At 42.9% G+C, this 16,294-nt stretch overlaps 1 protein-coding gene across 2 annotated transcripts in view; it reads right to left on the bottom strand.

Annotated features, from left to right (window-relative positions):
* Nucleotides 1–16,294, bottom strand: part of PDLIM4 (PDZ and LIM domain 4) — a 103,648-nt gene that overhangs the window by 34,895 nt on the left and 52,459 nt on the right. For both annotated transcript variants that reach the window (XM_020991146.2, XM_020991145.2), the window contains exon 3: nucleotides 9,046–9,130. In XM_020991146.2, coding sequence (XP_020846805.1) covers nucleotides 9,046–9,130 — 85 coding nt within the window. The remainder of the gene's footprint in view (nucleotides 1–9,045; nucleotides 9,131–16,294) is intronic.

Below are 16,294 nucleotides of genomic sequence, written 5' to 3'. Positions count from 1 at the left end.
TTGATTATCTAGACTCAATAAAGCAAATTAGAAAATGTCAATGTCAATCAAAATTCAAAGTGTATTGGGCATGCTTTTTTTTTAGAGTTGATTGTTTAACATTTGCCAGCACCCCCTTGGATGTAGTGGGAATTCTTATTCGTATATAGCTTGGATGTGATGGCCTTCTGAGGCTGACATTCTATGACTTGGTAAAAAGTAAAAGGGGTGCTTTGGGAGGCAGTGGGTTTCCTTTCACTAGAGAACTTGTAGAATAACTTGAATGACAACTCATTGGGTATATTAGAGGACATTTTTGGGCAGGTATGGGTTGTGCTTGATAACCTCTGATGTCTCTCCCAGTTCTGATACTCTGGGGAACATTCTGGATGGAAAGTACCTGCCCTGTGCCAGGCCCTGTGCTGACCGACAGCTCAGCACTTGGTTGCCAGCCTGGACTCCAGACCCAGATGGAACTTTCAGGGCTCTGAAAGTCTCTCCAGAGGGCTGCCTGGTCTTTTAGGGGTCTGGAGGGGAGAGGAAGCTGGATTCAGAGTTGTGACTCCAGTTACCAGGAAAAGCCAGAGTGATTCAATATGTTTCCACTTATTCTGCCAGGCTGAGTGCTGTGTCTGCCGACCACGGCTTTCCCTTCCAAAGAACACAGAGACCTGCCCCCCAAAGCAGGCTAGAAGGGCTCCATGTGCCGCTGCCTCCTCCCAGGCTCCCAAGGTTAGTTTGAGTGTCAGTATCCCTCCTTCCAGGGCCCCTAATGTGCTCCTTGAATCATCTGCTGCTATATGAGGACTTGATTGTTGTAGTCTAACTTACTGCACTTCTCTCTGGCCCCTGGCCAGCTCCCCTTTTGCCCCCACCTCCTGGAATACAAACATCTCCAAACTGCTGTCCGGGCACTTGAAGCTCTGTTTAGTCTAATTCTCCTACAGCTTCCCAGGGGAGAATAGTCCTTCTCTGCTTAACAATGAGCTCTCTGTTAGCTGGTAGCCTGGGGTGAGCCCTGATGGGCCCTAATACTCTGAAAGACACTTCTGCCTCCCAGGTTTCCTCAGGAATGTGGCACCAACAGGCCCAAAGAGGAGCTCCCTGGGAAATTCTCCAGGGCTATTTCTTTCCCTGGAGGTGAACACGAAGTCCCTGCTATTGCTCATCCCATTGCCCGGGGTGGCAGTGCCCACTGGGCATACCAAAAGAAGCTTAATGTCTTTAGCATTTCTGTGGTCAAATTTTATGAGTTCTTCTGTAAAACCACACAAAAGAGTTCACTCAAGGGGCCAGCGGCAGGTGATGAGTTAATTCTGTCCTATCACCCATGGATAAAAAAGGAAGAGTGAAGCAGTCAGAGCAGCCTGAGTCATCCCAAGATGTCTCCATGGGGAGGAAAAACTGATGAAGAAAACAGTGACCTTTCAAGACTGGCTGGGGACTGGAGGTGAGGGGGTGGGGAGAGGGGGAAGAGGCCTAGGGTCAGTGTTACTGCCACCCCTGGAATGTGGCTAGTGGGAGGCTCAGGACCTAGCTTTCAGAAGGAAAGAGTCTCCCCCTCCTGAACCTGACTGTCATTCTTCATTAATGGTCCCAAATCTTCCCACGATGACAATAACAGAACTTCACTCTGAAGGGAAACCCAGGCCCAGTTAAGCCTCCAGATCTCAATTTTCTTCTTTCCCTACCTGGGGAACAATAGAGTTTGCAAACATGGACTCAGAGGTCTGGTTCAAACTTCCCCAAGCAACTGTGAATTCCCCCAAAGGCCCAGGGAAGACTTGCTGAGCCCTTTCTTATCAAGGAGCAGGTCAGAATGTTGTGTAGGATGTCTGTGTGTGTGTGTGTGTGTGTGTGTGTGTGTGTGTGTGTGTGTGTGAGAGAGAGAGAGAGAGAGAGAGAGAGAGAGAGAGAGAGAGAGAGAGAGAGACAGGGAGACAGAGAGAGATTCATAGGCTACATTACAGTCTCTAAAAGCACAGACGTTTCTCACTATAGGTCAAACAGCTCTTGATGGGGGCGTGGGAGGGTGCAGAGAAAAGAGAAGAGATGCAGAAATGTGGATCTCAAAGCCCATAGCTGAGAGAGAGCATTGGACTGGCAAGCAGTCAAGAGACCTGGATTCTCATCTTAACTCTGTCAATTACTGGCTAAATGACCATTGGTGAGTCCTTTGCCCCTCTCTTGGGGCAATTATAAGGAGTTATTTTGCCCACCTGTATGCCAATAAATTTAACAACTTAAGTGAAATAGAAGAATATTGACAAAAACAGAAATTGCCTCAATTAGCAGAAGAGGAAATAGAATATCTAAATAGACCTATTTTAGAAAAAGAAATTAAACAGACTATAAATGAACTTCCTAGAATTCTATCAAACATTTAAAGATCAACTAATTCCAATACTGAATAAATTATTTGGAATAACAGGCAAAGAAGGGATCCTACCAAACTCCTCTTATGAAACAAATATGATGCTGATACCTAAACCAGGAAGAGTGAAAACAGAGAAAGAAAATTATAGACCAGTTTTGCTAATGAATATGGATGCCTCATTCCTTCTAGGGAGAATGTTCAAGAAGGCCAGATAGCAACATTGCAGGTTTCAGAAGCCAGCAGGCCCCGCGGGTCAAAATGCTCTCTGATTTTGCCATTCTAGTGCTAAGCATTTCTTTCCCCAAAGATGAAAATACAACAAGGCCTTTTCATAATAGTAATTCACTGACAAGATGCTTCTCTCTCCATTCATTGCGGAGGTGGGGAGCTACAGGTGTGCACCATTGTATATGCTGTCAGAAAGGGTCAAAAGATCATTTAGTTTGCTGACCTGCTTCCCCTCCTCCCTTTCTTTATTCATCTTTGTTTCAAGGGATGATGGCTCATTAGGGAGGAGAGAGGGAAGGGATATATTTAGAATTGAATATATTGTAAAGACAAAGGGCACCAATAAAAATAAAAGTTTTTAAAATAATACCTCACATTCAATAGACTCATAGATTTAATGTGGTAAGAGATTTTAAAAATAATCTAGTCCAACCCCCTCATTTTACAGATGACAAAACTGAGGCCCGGAAGAATAAGGTGAATCGGGCAAGTCTGCATAAGTAGTAAATAAATAGGAAGGGGTTTGAACCTGGGTCCTCAGTCTCCATAATCAGTATGCTTTTACCAACATCAACCCCAGCTTTTACTTAAAGCAATTTGCAAATTTCAGGCTGCCTTGGAAAATAGGTGGGGCCAAGTTTTATCTCTGTTTTATAGAGAAGGAAACTGAGGCTTAGGAGGGTTAAGGGACTTTCCCAAGGTCACACATATAGCGAGCAATAAAGACAAGACCAAATCCAGGGCTCTTTCCATACAACTCTACCTCTAAGTAATGGGCTGATTCTATACCTAGAATATTCTTCAAATCCGGTGCCCTGCAACCGAACCACCCACCACCTAAGTTCCTGGTGAAGAGATCATATATCTCTCCTTGAAGCAGAGAGGTAGGGAACTCCTAGGGCAGGCAGAATGTTCTATACATTGTTAGAGTTACTGTATAGCTCAGAGATTACTAACCTGAGGTCTGTGAACTTGTTTCAGAATTTTTTTAATGTTTAAAAATATTTTTATAAATATATATTTTATATGGGTTTTATATACATTTATATGTAAACTATATATAAAATACACATTTGTATATGTTATTTATATATAGTTGAAGCAAAACTCAAGAATTGCCTATCCCTCAGACCACAGAAAATGCCTGTCCCGTTGTAATAATTAGAATAAACTTTAGTGCCAGAGCCAGCTCACAGATGCCCTGCCATTTTCTACTCTTGCCTGTAAGGCAAGGCTCTTGTCACTTGAGGTGCTGTATGAACACCTAGTCAATTCACTAACACCTGGTGAATTCCCAGCTGACTTGTATTTTTAGCAGTTTTGTGTTAGTTCTGACCACAAGGGCTTTGAGAGCCCTGGGAGAGAGACTCTAACTTTGGGCCAGGACACTCTCTCACCAGGGTTTCCCCAAAGAGTGAGCTGCAGCGTCACTTCGGCTCAGCAGTTCAGTCTGGTCTGCTTCTGTCTCAAGCCAGCAGGAAGCTTTCAAAGGCAGGGAGGAGAGACCCTGATGGGGCCAGCTGTCCTAGTGACTAATGTACTGCCCATCCCCCCCCAGTTCAGAAGGAAGGATTGTATCTCAGTAGCTCTCAGGCAATCCAAATGCTCTGCCAGCTATGGTGCCTGCCCAGGAGAGCCAGTCAGCAGACCTGTATAACTCTGGGAGCTCCTGACACAGTCTACTGGCATCCAGACAGGTCATTATGCCTTGTGCAACATTCTGGGTCACCAGAGGAACAACAGGCCAGTGAATCATCCTTGACAAGCCCATGAATGCTGAAGGATCAAAGGTGAGAGGGTGGGATAGAGAGTGAGGTCTGTGGCATGGGGTCTGACAGGCCAGGATAGCAGGTGATGCCCAATGATAGGCCCAACCTTAGGCCAGCCAGAAGACAGACTCAATGCAGCACCTGGGGGGGACACACCAAGCCAGGCAAGTGGGGGATTTCTGAAACCTGCAATGTTCCTATCTGGCCTTCCTGAACATTCTCCCTAGAAGAAGGAGGCCATTATCCCTTCTCTGGGATGCCTGTGGCTTTCCCTCCACCCCCACCCCTAACTTGTGTTGGCCTGAGGATGGACTCCACGCATCCAAATCCTCCCCCTCTGTTAGAGTCCAACTCAAATCCCATCTGCCCCTCAAAGCCGGCCCTGGGCTTACTGCCGCCTCCCCACGACCAGGTATCCCTCTCCAAGTTCCTATAACCTTTACAACCTTTGCCTTTCATTTAGAGCTTATCCTACATAGCCTCATGGCAGATCTGCTGCTGTTCTGTGTTGCTGTTTAATTATTCTATAAGAATGACAGGACTCTGGAGTCAGAGGGAATGTTAGAGGGTAAGGAGACCAGCCTTTCCCTCAGGAGGGAATCCTTCTACAATTATCTGCAATACATGGTCACTGTCTGAAGGGCCTCTAATGGAAGGGGAACTCACTACCTCCTGCTCAACATGATTTATTTTGGTACAAATCTAATTGTTAGCAAATTTTTCCTTACATGAAACAGAAATCAGCTCTCTGTAATTCTATCTTTGCTGTTAGCTCCTTCCTCAGGGCCAAACAAAATTTAGTCTAATTTCCCCATGATAGCCCGTTCAATACTTGAATACAGTGGCTGTGTATCCCACTGGCCCAATCCCCTAAACATTTTCTTCTGCAGGCTAAACATCTCTATTTCCTACAATCTGCTCATCACTATGGCATCCAGTTCCATCCCCATCCCAGTCATCACAACTCCAGTTTGTCAATGTTCTTTCTAAGATGTGGCCCTCAGAATGAATCAGTCCAAATGTGGTCTGAGGAAGACAAAGGACTGTCATCTCCCTCACCATGAACGAGGCTCACTGTTTTCCCCCTTTCTCAAATGTGAATTTATTCAAAGCAGGCTCTGGGTTCTGTTCCATCTGTCTCTCCCAAGAATATGAGTTCACTGAGGAAAGGACTAGGCTCATTTTTCTCTGCCTAACCCTAAGCAACCAAGCATAGGGATAAGCATATAGTGAGGACCAGAAAACATCACTGAATCAATAAAATGATACTTTCCTTGTCTGGCCATACTAAACAGCCAGGCAGAGTATAAACATTTATTAAGCACCTACTATGTGCTTTGAGATACAAAGGAAAGAAAAAGGCAGTCCCAGTTCTCAAGGATCTTACCGTCTAACTGGGGACTGCATACAAACAGCAAAACAAAATATATACGGGACAAGTCAGGGATGCTGGCAAAATGAGTCCCCCTTTCCCTACCTATAAGGCTTCCTTTTTCTCAGAGACACCTTTTAGACCTCAAGGCCCTCCTGATCCTCTGTGTGATCCACTACCAAGATTTTCCTTCTAGGACCCTATTCCCTTAAGCTCGGCTCCCAGGTGCTATAAAATGCACGGGAATGATCTAATAAACTCACTCACACTCTGCTTTGAATGACTGATAAGCATCTCATATATGTGTCCTCAGAAGACTGAGGAGAAAAACCCATAGAAAGGAAAGCAAAACTCCAGGCATTGGGGCAGGGTGCTAAGGGACATCAACTGGGGTGGCAGAGGGAGCCTCCCCTGTGCCCTCATATCTGCCCAAGCATAGGATTGACCTTGAGCTTTCTCTCCAATGGCCTTTTAAGGCAACTGATAGCTACAGGGTCTCTTGCCCACTTGAGTCAGTAGGGACATGAGACAGTAGGCACGGCCTCTTAAGTCTCTTCATGGCATAAGTGGTATTTAGGGTCTTCCTTGGGGATCTGGATTTGCAGGGAAAGATCACTTCATGTTGTTTGGACATATAGATTGTTTTTGGCTATAGTTTCAGGAATTAGACATCTACCCTGTGAGACTAGGTTTCCACAATTCCTCACAAGGAGCTTAATCTTACTTTTCCCAAAAAGACCAAAGGGGGCTATTGGTGCACAAGTTCTCAAATCTCTCTTCCCCTCCTGGTCCTCGCCCCATTTATTACTACCAAATACCTATGTGGGGTCTATGAGGACACAAAGAAGGAAGGAAGGAAGGAAGGAAGAAAGGAAGGAAGGAAGGAAGGAGAGGGTCAGTTTTTCTTGGCCTCAAACATTATCAGTATCTTCTCAAGACAAGAGGAAGAGATCTGGAAGGCATAGCCCCATGCCAGAAGTGGTCCCCTTAGGTCGAAAGGATAGAATATGCTTGAACTCTCCTAGGGGGTCCTGGGTCAGCGATGAATGCTGGGACCTACTGACAGCCTAGCTAGAGAAAGGGAGGGAGGGCACAGAACTGCTCTGGTTTTCTGAACCCAGGCTCCAGTCTCTCTTTTTGATGTGGTGAAGCAGATTGAGATGGGGGTGGGGAGAGAGGGATGCGGGAAATCCCAAAACCCAAATGATCTGGAGCATTTCCCCAAACATAAAACATGGACTCCTCCCCAAGGGCAATATTTGGGGGCGGGGGATGCCTCCCCTCTCCCAAATCATTTGGTGTCTCATTCGTCTTGCTCCCATAAAGAGGCCTGTAATAATGACTGCTTTGCCATCTGGGGAGGGGGAAAAAAGTAACAAAGGTTATAATTTCCGAGCCAAATTCTTCTTTTACAATGGTTCCTTTCTTTAGAGAAACTGTGAGGGCTGTGGTTAGACAGGCAACAATGAAGCAGTATGTAACAGGGACTTTAAAAATTAATATGGAACCCTGGCATTTTCCAAAGATTAGATCTTAATCTTAGGTGCCCCTGGGGCAAGTGAAGAGGGTAACTGAGAAAGCAGGAGGTTTTTTTTTTCTTTTATTAAAGGGGGGGGCACGTGTAAAGAATAACAATGCAGAGTTGAAGGCAGAGCCTAGCAGTTGGGAACATCTGGGAGGCCTTGGATGGCATTTAAATGTTCCACCCAGACTTAGCTGCTCCATACATGCATATAGGCATGCCTATATACATATACACACATATGTTACCAATATAGCCTGATGAGGACACATAGTAGGCTTTAGATACAACAAAGAGTAAAACTGGGGGCTTTTGAAACCCCACTGCCTTTAGCCCTCTGCCCCTGCTTACATACCCACAAAAAGCCTTCTGTAAAGGTGGAAGCAGAATGAGAGGTAGCATGTTGGAGTGGAAAACATACTGGCTACGGCAAGAGGAAACTGAGCTAGATGACCCTTCTAGATGCCAAATTTATGATCCTATGAACGGTTTCTTGTTAATAGAGATGAGAGCATTAGCACTACCTTAACAGAAGGTTGCATGGGAGCACTGATGTGCTCTTGAGTGGTTTGGTGCTTCTAGTCTGTCAGTGACACATGGGGTACACGCCGTTATGTTTCATCACTGGGGTCTCTAGGGTCTGTGGAATGTTCTCTTTGGTATTGAATAAAACATTCATACAATTGTTCTGTAGCCAGCTTAATACACAGTCCATTGTCACTGCTGGGTGAGGGAGGGATAGAAGGTCCATCATTACTCAGAATCTACAAAGGCTTGTGAGCTGTTGTTCACAGGGCAAGAAGTGACCAAGACTGAAAGGAGTCAGGGCAGAGAGAGATGAGTGAAGAAGGAAGCAGAGAACCTTGTCTAGGGACCCCTAGTTCTTTCCAGCTTCCATCTTTGTGTTAAAACAGACATGTTCCCTTTATCTCTGTTACCTTTTGATTCCCTGTTCTTCTTGTCCTGGGCAGTTCTTTTGCTCAATCCCAAACCTGCTGACCAAATTACTTGACCATTAAGTCAAGACAACTCATAAACTTTTTATTCTAGGCATTGTAGATAGATCTAATGGTATGCCCAATAATCAAATTATTTGACCAAGATAACTCACAAACCTTTTATTCTAGGGAACATAGATAGCATAATGGAATACTCAATCTTAACTTAGGGGCAAATAAGAGAGCAGGTGGGGGTTCATTGATACTCTCTCAGATACACAGAGATTCTAGTGGGACAGAATCATCAGAACCATGAAAGGTCTAGACAAACACTGGATATAGCTCATGCTTAAAACTAGCATTATGGGAGTTGTAATGTATGGAGGTAATGGAATATAACTATGCTATAAGAGAAGATGAAGAATTCAGAGAAGTGTGGAGAGACTTAAATGAACTGATGCAAAGTGAAGTAAGGAGAATCAGTTTTAAAAAAAAGGTAAAACCAGTAAAACAAGGGGAGGGATATATCTATATATCTATATATCTATATATATATATGAAAGTGATGTAAAAACAAAAGGTATAGGTTAAAATTAAAAACAATCACTCAGGTTTAGGATTATGATGACATTTCCTTGGAGTCTGTGGATCATTAAACAGGAGAGGTCCTAAACTTCTGGAAGATTTGTGAAACATTAGCAAGGTAAATGCAATTATCATCCACTCCAGCATGCTAGGAAGGGTCCCAACTGATCCTTCCATAGTCCTCTCTGGGAACCTGCTGAAACACCCGTGAGGAGATAGCCATGTGTGCACCCCATGACTTGGGACTGAGAAGGATGGACTCCCACATCACATACCTGTGGCTCTGAGTCTATATTGATTCTGTAGGCTTGTGCTTTGCCATCATCAGGATTGCTAGATGACCAGGGCTTCCCTTCAGTTCTACAATAAAGAATTTAAGAGAGTTAGTAAGTACTATCAGGGTGCAATCTGATCAAATTGTCTAGACAAGTAGCTTGTCATCCATTCAAAGTCACAGTCCTCGCAGCTCAATGAGGCTCAAACCTATTTAGGCAATCATGTGAGGCGTGGGGCGGGGTGGGGGGGGAGTGTCAGGATGCATGGGAAACACTTGTGGCCTTGGTGTCACTGAACTTAAACAAATATTCGATGCAGGCAAGGCACCAGGAAACCACAGAGGCTCTGCAGCCCCCTTTCAGCACAATTAGATGACTTCATTCCTGAGATCTCAGAACAACTAGATTTCCTAAGTAATCAGACGGAAGGATGGAAGAGCTACCTGACATTCCCCTTCCCCACCCCTCCATGTCATTGTCCCCATAGTCTCTTATTGGAAACAGAAACCAAGAGAAACAATTAAATATGGGAAAAAATAAGAGGAAGACTTAGTACTCCCAATGTCTCATCATGTTATTGTCTGTGGTACAGTCCAGCCCTTAATTACACACTGCCATATTTTGTCTTTTGTGTGAGCCCTGTTTTCTTCCCAGGTTGGGAACAGCTCTTTGAAAGGAGGGCCTGGCCATCAGTTGGGCAAAGCTAACAAACTGCAGCATATTAATATAATTGAATTATCGTTGTGCTGGAACAAAAGACGAAGACTACAGAAAAGCACGGGAAGATGTTTACGAACTGATGCAGGGTAAAGTAAACCAAAGTAGGAAAACAACATACACAGTGACTAACAAAATCCCTGAAACTGAATGTCATATGATTATAATGCACAGATTTGGCCCTCTTCTCTTTGCAAAGGTGAGAGACTCTAGGTGTCAAATATTGCATATACTAACAGATTTGTTGATGTGCTGATTTGTTTTCCTAAATTGCTTTATTTTTCCCTCCCTCTTTTGTTTTCTTTTACTCTTTGTTACAAGGGGTGGCTCTCCAGGGAGGTGAGGGCTAGGGAGAGTAGATAGAGACATATTTGGAAATGAAGGTGATGTTAAAAAAAAAGAGCAATAATTTTTTTAAAGAAAGAAAGCAAGGGGCTAGGGTTTCTTCCTTTTCTAGCTTTCCAGACCCCAAACTTCCTGAGGAATAGGACTTAGGTCTACTTCTCCTCTGCTTCCAATGAACTCTTAGCTTTCTGGGGGTAGTTCCCAAGTCTGATCCCCCTTCTATCTCCTTCCAGACTGTAACCTCCACAAAAGCAGGGTCTGGGTCTGCTCCCCTTTCTGTCTCCCCCACAGAAGAGACTGTCATGAAGAGGCTGAGTGCACAGGCATGAGCACAGTATGCTGAATGACTAATTGGTTTTGCTGTTTATTTTTCTTTCCAAGGAGATGGCTAGAGGAGCGTGCTTTAAAAAAAAAATCTAAGAGAGCTTCAAGGCAAAAACAAAGGGAAAAAAAAGCTAAAGAGGCAGAAGATATATCTTGGCAGAGGCTGGAGGAAAGAAGAATATGACACAGGGAGGAGGAAGGGAAGAAGAAGGACCATCAGGCATTTGGAGCTAAGTAGCAGATGAAGCTCCTGCCGTACATAGATGAGGAAACTGAACCCTTTCAGGAAGAGTCAGCTACTTGTGTCCCAAGAGATGATGATGTAGATCTAGGGGGGTTGTTACGAGAAAGATCGACTTATAAGAAAGAAGACCCAAACAGCGGTGGCTGGTAGCTCCCTGTTCAGTGGTAGTTTCAAGGCGACTATTTAAAATAGTTTTTTGTTTTTGTTTTTTGGTCTGGACCCTTGATTTATCTATGTAGGGAATTCCCATTTCTAATGCAAATCAGTAACTTACAGTCTTACAGAGGAAGTATTGACAGGTCAAATGACTTGCCCAGGATCACACTGCCATAATGACTTGCCCAGGATCACACAGCCATTATCTCATAATGACAGGGACAGGAATTGAATCCGCATCTTCCTAATTCCAAGGCCAGCTCTCTATCCACTGCACCACACAGCCTCTCCAGCTATTTATTAATCTGTTGCTAATAATGGAAAGGTCTGCTATTTTTTCATTGTCTGTAGAATAAAATACTAACTCATCCAGAATTCAAATTTCACATCCTCTCTGTCCCAGCCAAATCAGAAGACCAGCTGGTTCTGAAACACAACCCACCGTCTCCTCATGCCATGCAGTGACAAGCCATTCCCCATGCCTGGAATGTACTTCCTCCTCATCTCTACCTTTCAGAATATTTCTTTTCTTTCAAGGCTCAGCTCAAGTGCCTCCTCCTTTACGGGGGTTCCCCTAATTGCCTTCCCCTTCTAATGCTCTTTGCCTTCTCAGCTTTCCTTGTACTATGCTATTTGTGTATTCCTCCCCACTTCCTAGTCAAATACCCTAAAGGTAGGAACTTTCCCTTAGGTCTCCTAGTCCTCTAATAGTAATGTTTCTTGAAGTAAATGAACTTCCCACAGCACATAGACCTAGGGATGTGGTGGAGAGAATCCCAAGGCTTGGCAAACCTGCTATCCCCAACCCACTCTTGGTAATCCACATGAGGACAAATATTAGCAACAGAAGGAGCTGAGAAAATACTGCTAAGACCAATGAAGTCTTGAGCAAGAAAGACATTAGGACACATGTGGTATTCTGACCCCTGCTGTTGATTAGAGGCAGAGAGGCTTCACAAAGGAAAGGCAGATTTGGGAAGAGACAGCTAGTTAAGGACAATATTTGGATTTTTAGATCAAGACTTAAAATATAGGGATGGGCTTGGCCAAAGATGTAGTATGTTCAATGGGCATTGGTAAAAATATATTGCCTGAGGTCTTACAAAGCTTTTTGAAATAGTTTTAAGCTAAAAGGGAGGGGGAGGGAGAAAACAACCTATATGTCTACAAAGCTAGATATCATAGAGAGTAGCAGCTACAACATAAGGAAAAGGGCAGCAGAGATGCCTGATTATTTGCAAGACAAAAAAAGCCCCCAAAAGGAACCAGCAATTAAACCAAAGGCCTTAGTGGTTTATGTACAAAGTAAGGGTAATAAGCAAGGTGAAACAGAAATCCTTACTCAAAGGGCAAATTTGACCTCATAGGCATTGTTACACTTTGATAGCATAAGATTCATAACTAGAATATCTCTGGACAGTTATATCTTATTTAAAAGCAATAGAAGAAATAAAGGATGATTGGTCAAGTAGTATTGAGATGATACATTGATGTGATATAATCTAGCAAACAGAGGAGCAAAGCACTAGATAGAAAATTTGGATAAAGATTAACAAAAGGGAGAAACTGAACTGATATTGCCATGCAGAAACTGAGGTGTTCTATAGACCACCTGGACAGAAAGAGGAAATAGATGAGAAATTAAGAAAATAGATCACAAAGCTGGGACATAGCTATGACACAGTATTTGTGAGATACTTCAATTATTCAAACATTTGGAAGAGTTTTCCCTTGGCCAAAAGTATACTGGCTGATAAATCATTGGCTTGCCTTAAGGATGATTTCATCCTCCAAATTGTGGAGGAATCAAGTGTGTAGAACACCAGACCTGGAGTCAGGAAGACTTGAGTTTAAATTCAGCCTCAGATACTTACTTAGCTGTGTGATCCTAGGCAAGTCACTTCACTTCTGTTTGCCTCAGTTTTCTAACCTATAAAATGGGGAAAATAATAGCACCTACCTCCCAGAGTTGTTATGAGGATCAAATGAGACAATAAAAAAAGCACTTAGCAGTGCTGCTTGGCACATAGTAGGCACTCTATAAATGCTAGCTATACCTATATTTATTCTGGAAATGATTCTGATGAATGGGGATGGACTGCTTGATGAAGTCAAAATAATAACTTTGGAGAGAAATGACCATTCCATGTTAGAATTTTTAGTAGAGGAAAGTGAAGTCAAGCATCATCAGACATGTACCCTAGATTTTGAGCAGGCATATTTCAAAGGATTCAGAGAAAGGATAAGTAGAATCCAGTGACTTGAAATTCTACAAGGAATTAAGCCTAAGAAGGATAGAGAATTCTCAAGAATGAAATTCTGATGGGGGAAACGAAAACAATTCTAATGAGGAAGAAACATGGGAATTCTTTAAAGAGGGAATTCATCAATGTATATTTTTTAAAAGATATAATAAGCACAGATGATGGTAGATGAGTTAAAAAATGTATTTACAGTCTTGTGAGAATTGTGTCAGAAGCACTGAAACTCAGAATGAGCTCAGTCTGTTGGGGGTAGGTAATGTCAACGACAAGGTGTTTTTAAATGCCCATGTCAGGAAAAAGAGGAAAATAAAGAAGGGCTGCAAGTAGCACATGCTCAGGGTACAATGGAACACTGACAACGGATGATGGAGAGGAGACAGAACTACTCAACTCGTATTTAGCTTTTCCTTTCTCTGCTAGGACAAATAGTCTTTAGAATGGGAAAAACAGAACAAAATGGTTAATAAGGAGTTGGAACCCAAGGCAATTAATTAGGTGATGGTCTTCAATGATGGTTACCTGACTCTGATAAGATACATTGTAGGGTGTTGATATAATTGGTAGGTGTGATTGCTAAGATCTTTCAAAGATTATGGAGAATGGAAAAGGTGCTTCGGGACTGGAAAATGGAAAATGTTCAAATTTTAAAAGGAGGAGGAAGTAGAGATTGCAAACTGTGGACCAGTGAGGTTGACTTTCATTCTGATTAAATTCCTGATTGTATGGTTAAAGTGACGGTAGTAAATGAACATCTAAAAAGAGAAGCATTGATCACTAAGAAAAAGCATGGCTTCATCACAAGCAGCTCATGCCAAAAAAGAAACTTAATTTCTTTTTTCATAGTTATGAGATTTGTAGATGAGTAGAATGCTATGCACATAATTTACTTGAATTTCAGCAACCAAATCTATCATATTATCCTTGAGGACAAGACAGGGATGGGCAACTAAGCAATAACTCAGTTGAGTAGATTAGGAGATAGTGTTTAAAAATAAAAGTAGTTGTTAACAAGTTAGACGTCATCTTGGAAGGAGGCTTCTTTGGTTCAGGGCTATTTAACATCTTTGTCAGTGACTTGGGTGGACACATAGATAGCAAAGTTAATAAATTTGCAGATGACTCAAACCTCTGAGGATAGGCAAACATGTTTGAAGATAGATTTGGGACCTAAAAAGAACTCAGCAGGTTTTAATGGTGAGCCAAAGCTATTGAGATGAAACTATATGGAGGTAAATGTGAAGTGCTTTATTTGAATTTTTTAAATGAACAGCAGAAGTACAAAATGGAGGCACAGTAGCCAGACAATAGTTCTTGTGAGAAAAGTCTGAGATTTTTGTTGGAATGTAAATTTAATACAGCACCAGTATATCATGAAAGTAAGGGAAATTTAATGCAGTCTTTGGCTACACGGAAAGGGTTCCACAATAAGGGAGGTGACAGTCTTGTTCTACTGAATCCCGATTAGACTATAACTGAACTGTGTTCAGGTCTGGGCATTACAGAAGCTGGGTGGCTAAGTAGGTAGAGTGCTAGGCCTAGAGTCAGGAAGACCTGAGTTCAAATCCAGATTCCGACACTATCTGTGTGACCCTGGGCAAGCCACTTAACCTCTGTTAGCTTTAATCCACTGGAGAAGGAAATGGCAAACCATTCCAGTATCTTTTGGGAGCAGCTAGGTGGGGGAGTGGATAGAGTGCCAGCCCTGAAGTCAGGAAGATTCATCTTCCTGAGTTCAAATCTGGCCTCAGACACTTAGAAGCTGTTTGCCTCAGTTTCCTCATCTGTAAAATGAGCTGAAGAAGGAAATGGCAAACCACTTTAGTATATTTACCACAAAACCCCCTAAGGGAGTCAGTCATGAAGAGTTGGCCGTGACTGGGCACCACATTTCAGGAATGTACATTGATCAGCTGGAGAGCATCCTGGAAAGCAAGCAAGAAGGCATGGTGAAGTAGAAAGAATACTGAATTTGGAGCTGAAGGACCTCAGGAGGAATTCTGGCTCTGCTGTGGGATACCTTTGTGACCTTGGGGAAGACCTGGGGCTCAGTTCTTCATTTATATAATGAGATGGTTGGATTAGACAGCCTTTTAGGTCCCTTGCAGCTCTCACTCTCATCCTATGAATCTAGATACTATACCCAGAGAACAGAAGAATTAGGAGGGAAATTGTCATAAGTGTCTTCAAGTATGAGAAGGGCTGTCATGTGGAAGGATTAGAATTGCTTTGTTTAGACTTAGAGAGAAGAATCAGGGGCAATGGGTAGAAATTTCAGAGTCAGATATCTAAGGAAAGACTTCTTAAAAATCTAAAGTGGAATGGGTTGACTCTGGAGGTTCTCAGTCATTAGAGGTCTTCATGCCGAAGATGTCGTGAAAAAAATTCCTTAAAATCTCTTTTGATCTGAGATTCTGTGTCTCTGCATAGCAAGGGGAAGCACAAGGTAGCCACACCTGGCACTCAACAGATGCCCCTCTTGGGTCAGGAAAGAGGATGATTGCACTAACAGGCCCCAAAGTCCCATGTAACAAAAAGATTGTCCTAAACCAATGTCGAACTCGGCCCTCAAGGGCAGACACACCAGCCTTCGGCAGTGCTGATGCCAGGACCTGGTCACAATCAGAAAAGGGTTGTAGATTTCTGCAGAAGAGGATTAACTCATTTTACCTTTAAGGAAAAGAGAAATCTGCCAGTAAGGAGCCCATCCTTTAGAAATAGGAGCTAATCATGGAGCTAAGACCCTAGCCAGTACATGATTGGAAATCCAGAAAATTCCTGATTAGAAAACTAATTTTGAAGGCTGAGTAACATTTCCTACTTCCTTTCACGCAAGCTAGAAAGGGAGCAGATGAAAGAGATAAAAACAAGAACAAAGGAATCCTCAGTACTATTAGCATATTGAAAATTCTTATAAATATTCATAGAACTACAAAACGTCATGGGTAGAAGGAACCTTAGTGATCGAGTACAAGTCCAGAGAGGGGAAAGAACTTACCCAAGGTCACACATGAAGACAGTAGTAGAGTTGGGGCTAGAACCCAGGTCTCCAGACTCTGGTACACTTTTTATTATGCCATAATTGGAGATGAACATTGTTGAGGATTGAAAGACATTATCCCTAGTTGGAAGGTCCTTTGGCTCCAAATCTTTCCTTGCTATGACCGATCAACCCCAGAGGGATGACGATGAAACACAGCCT

This window comes from Phascolarctos cinereus, unplaced genomic scaffold (genome assembly GCF_003287225.1).
Source record: "Phascolarctos cinereus isolate Bilbo 61053 unplaced genomic scaffold, phaCin_HiC Scaffold_2;HRSCAF=192, whole genome shotgun sequence".
NCBI lineage: Eukaryota > Metazoa > Chordata > Mammalia > Diprotodontia > Phascolarctidae > Phascolarctos > Phascolarctos cinereus.
The sequence above is the reverse complement of the archived record's forward strand: the minus strand, read 5'-3'. Positions and strand labels throughout refer to the sequence as shown.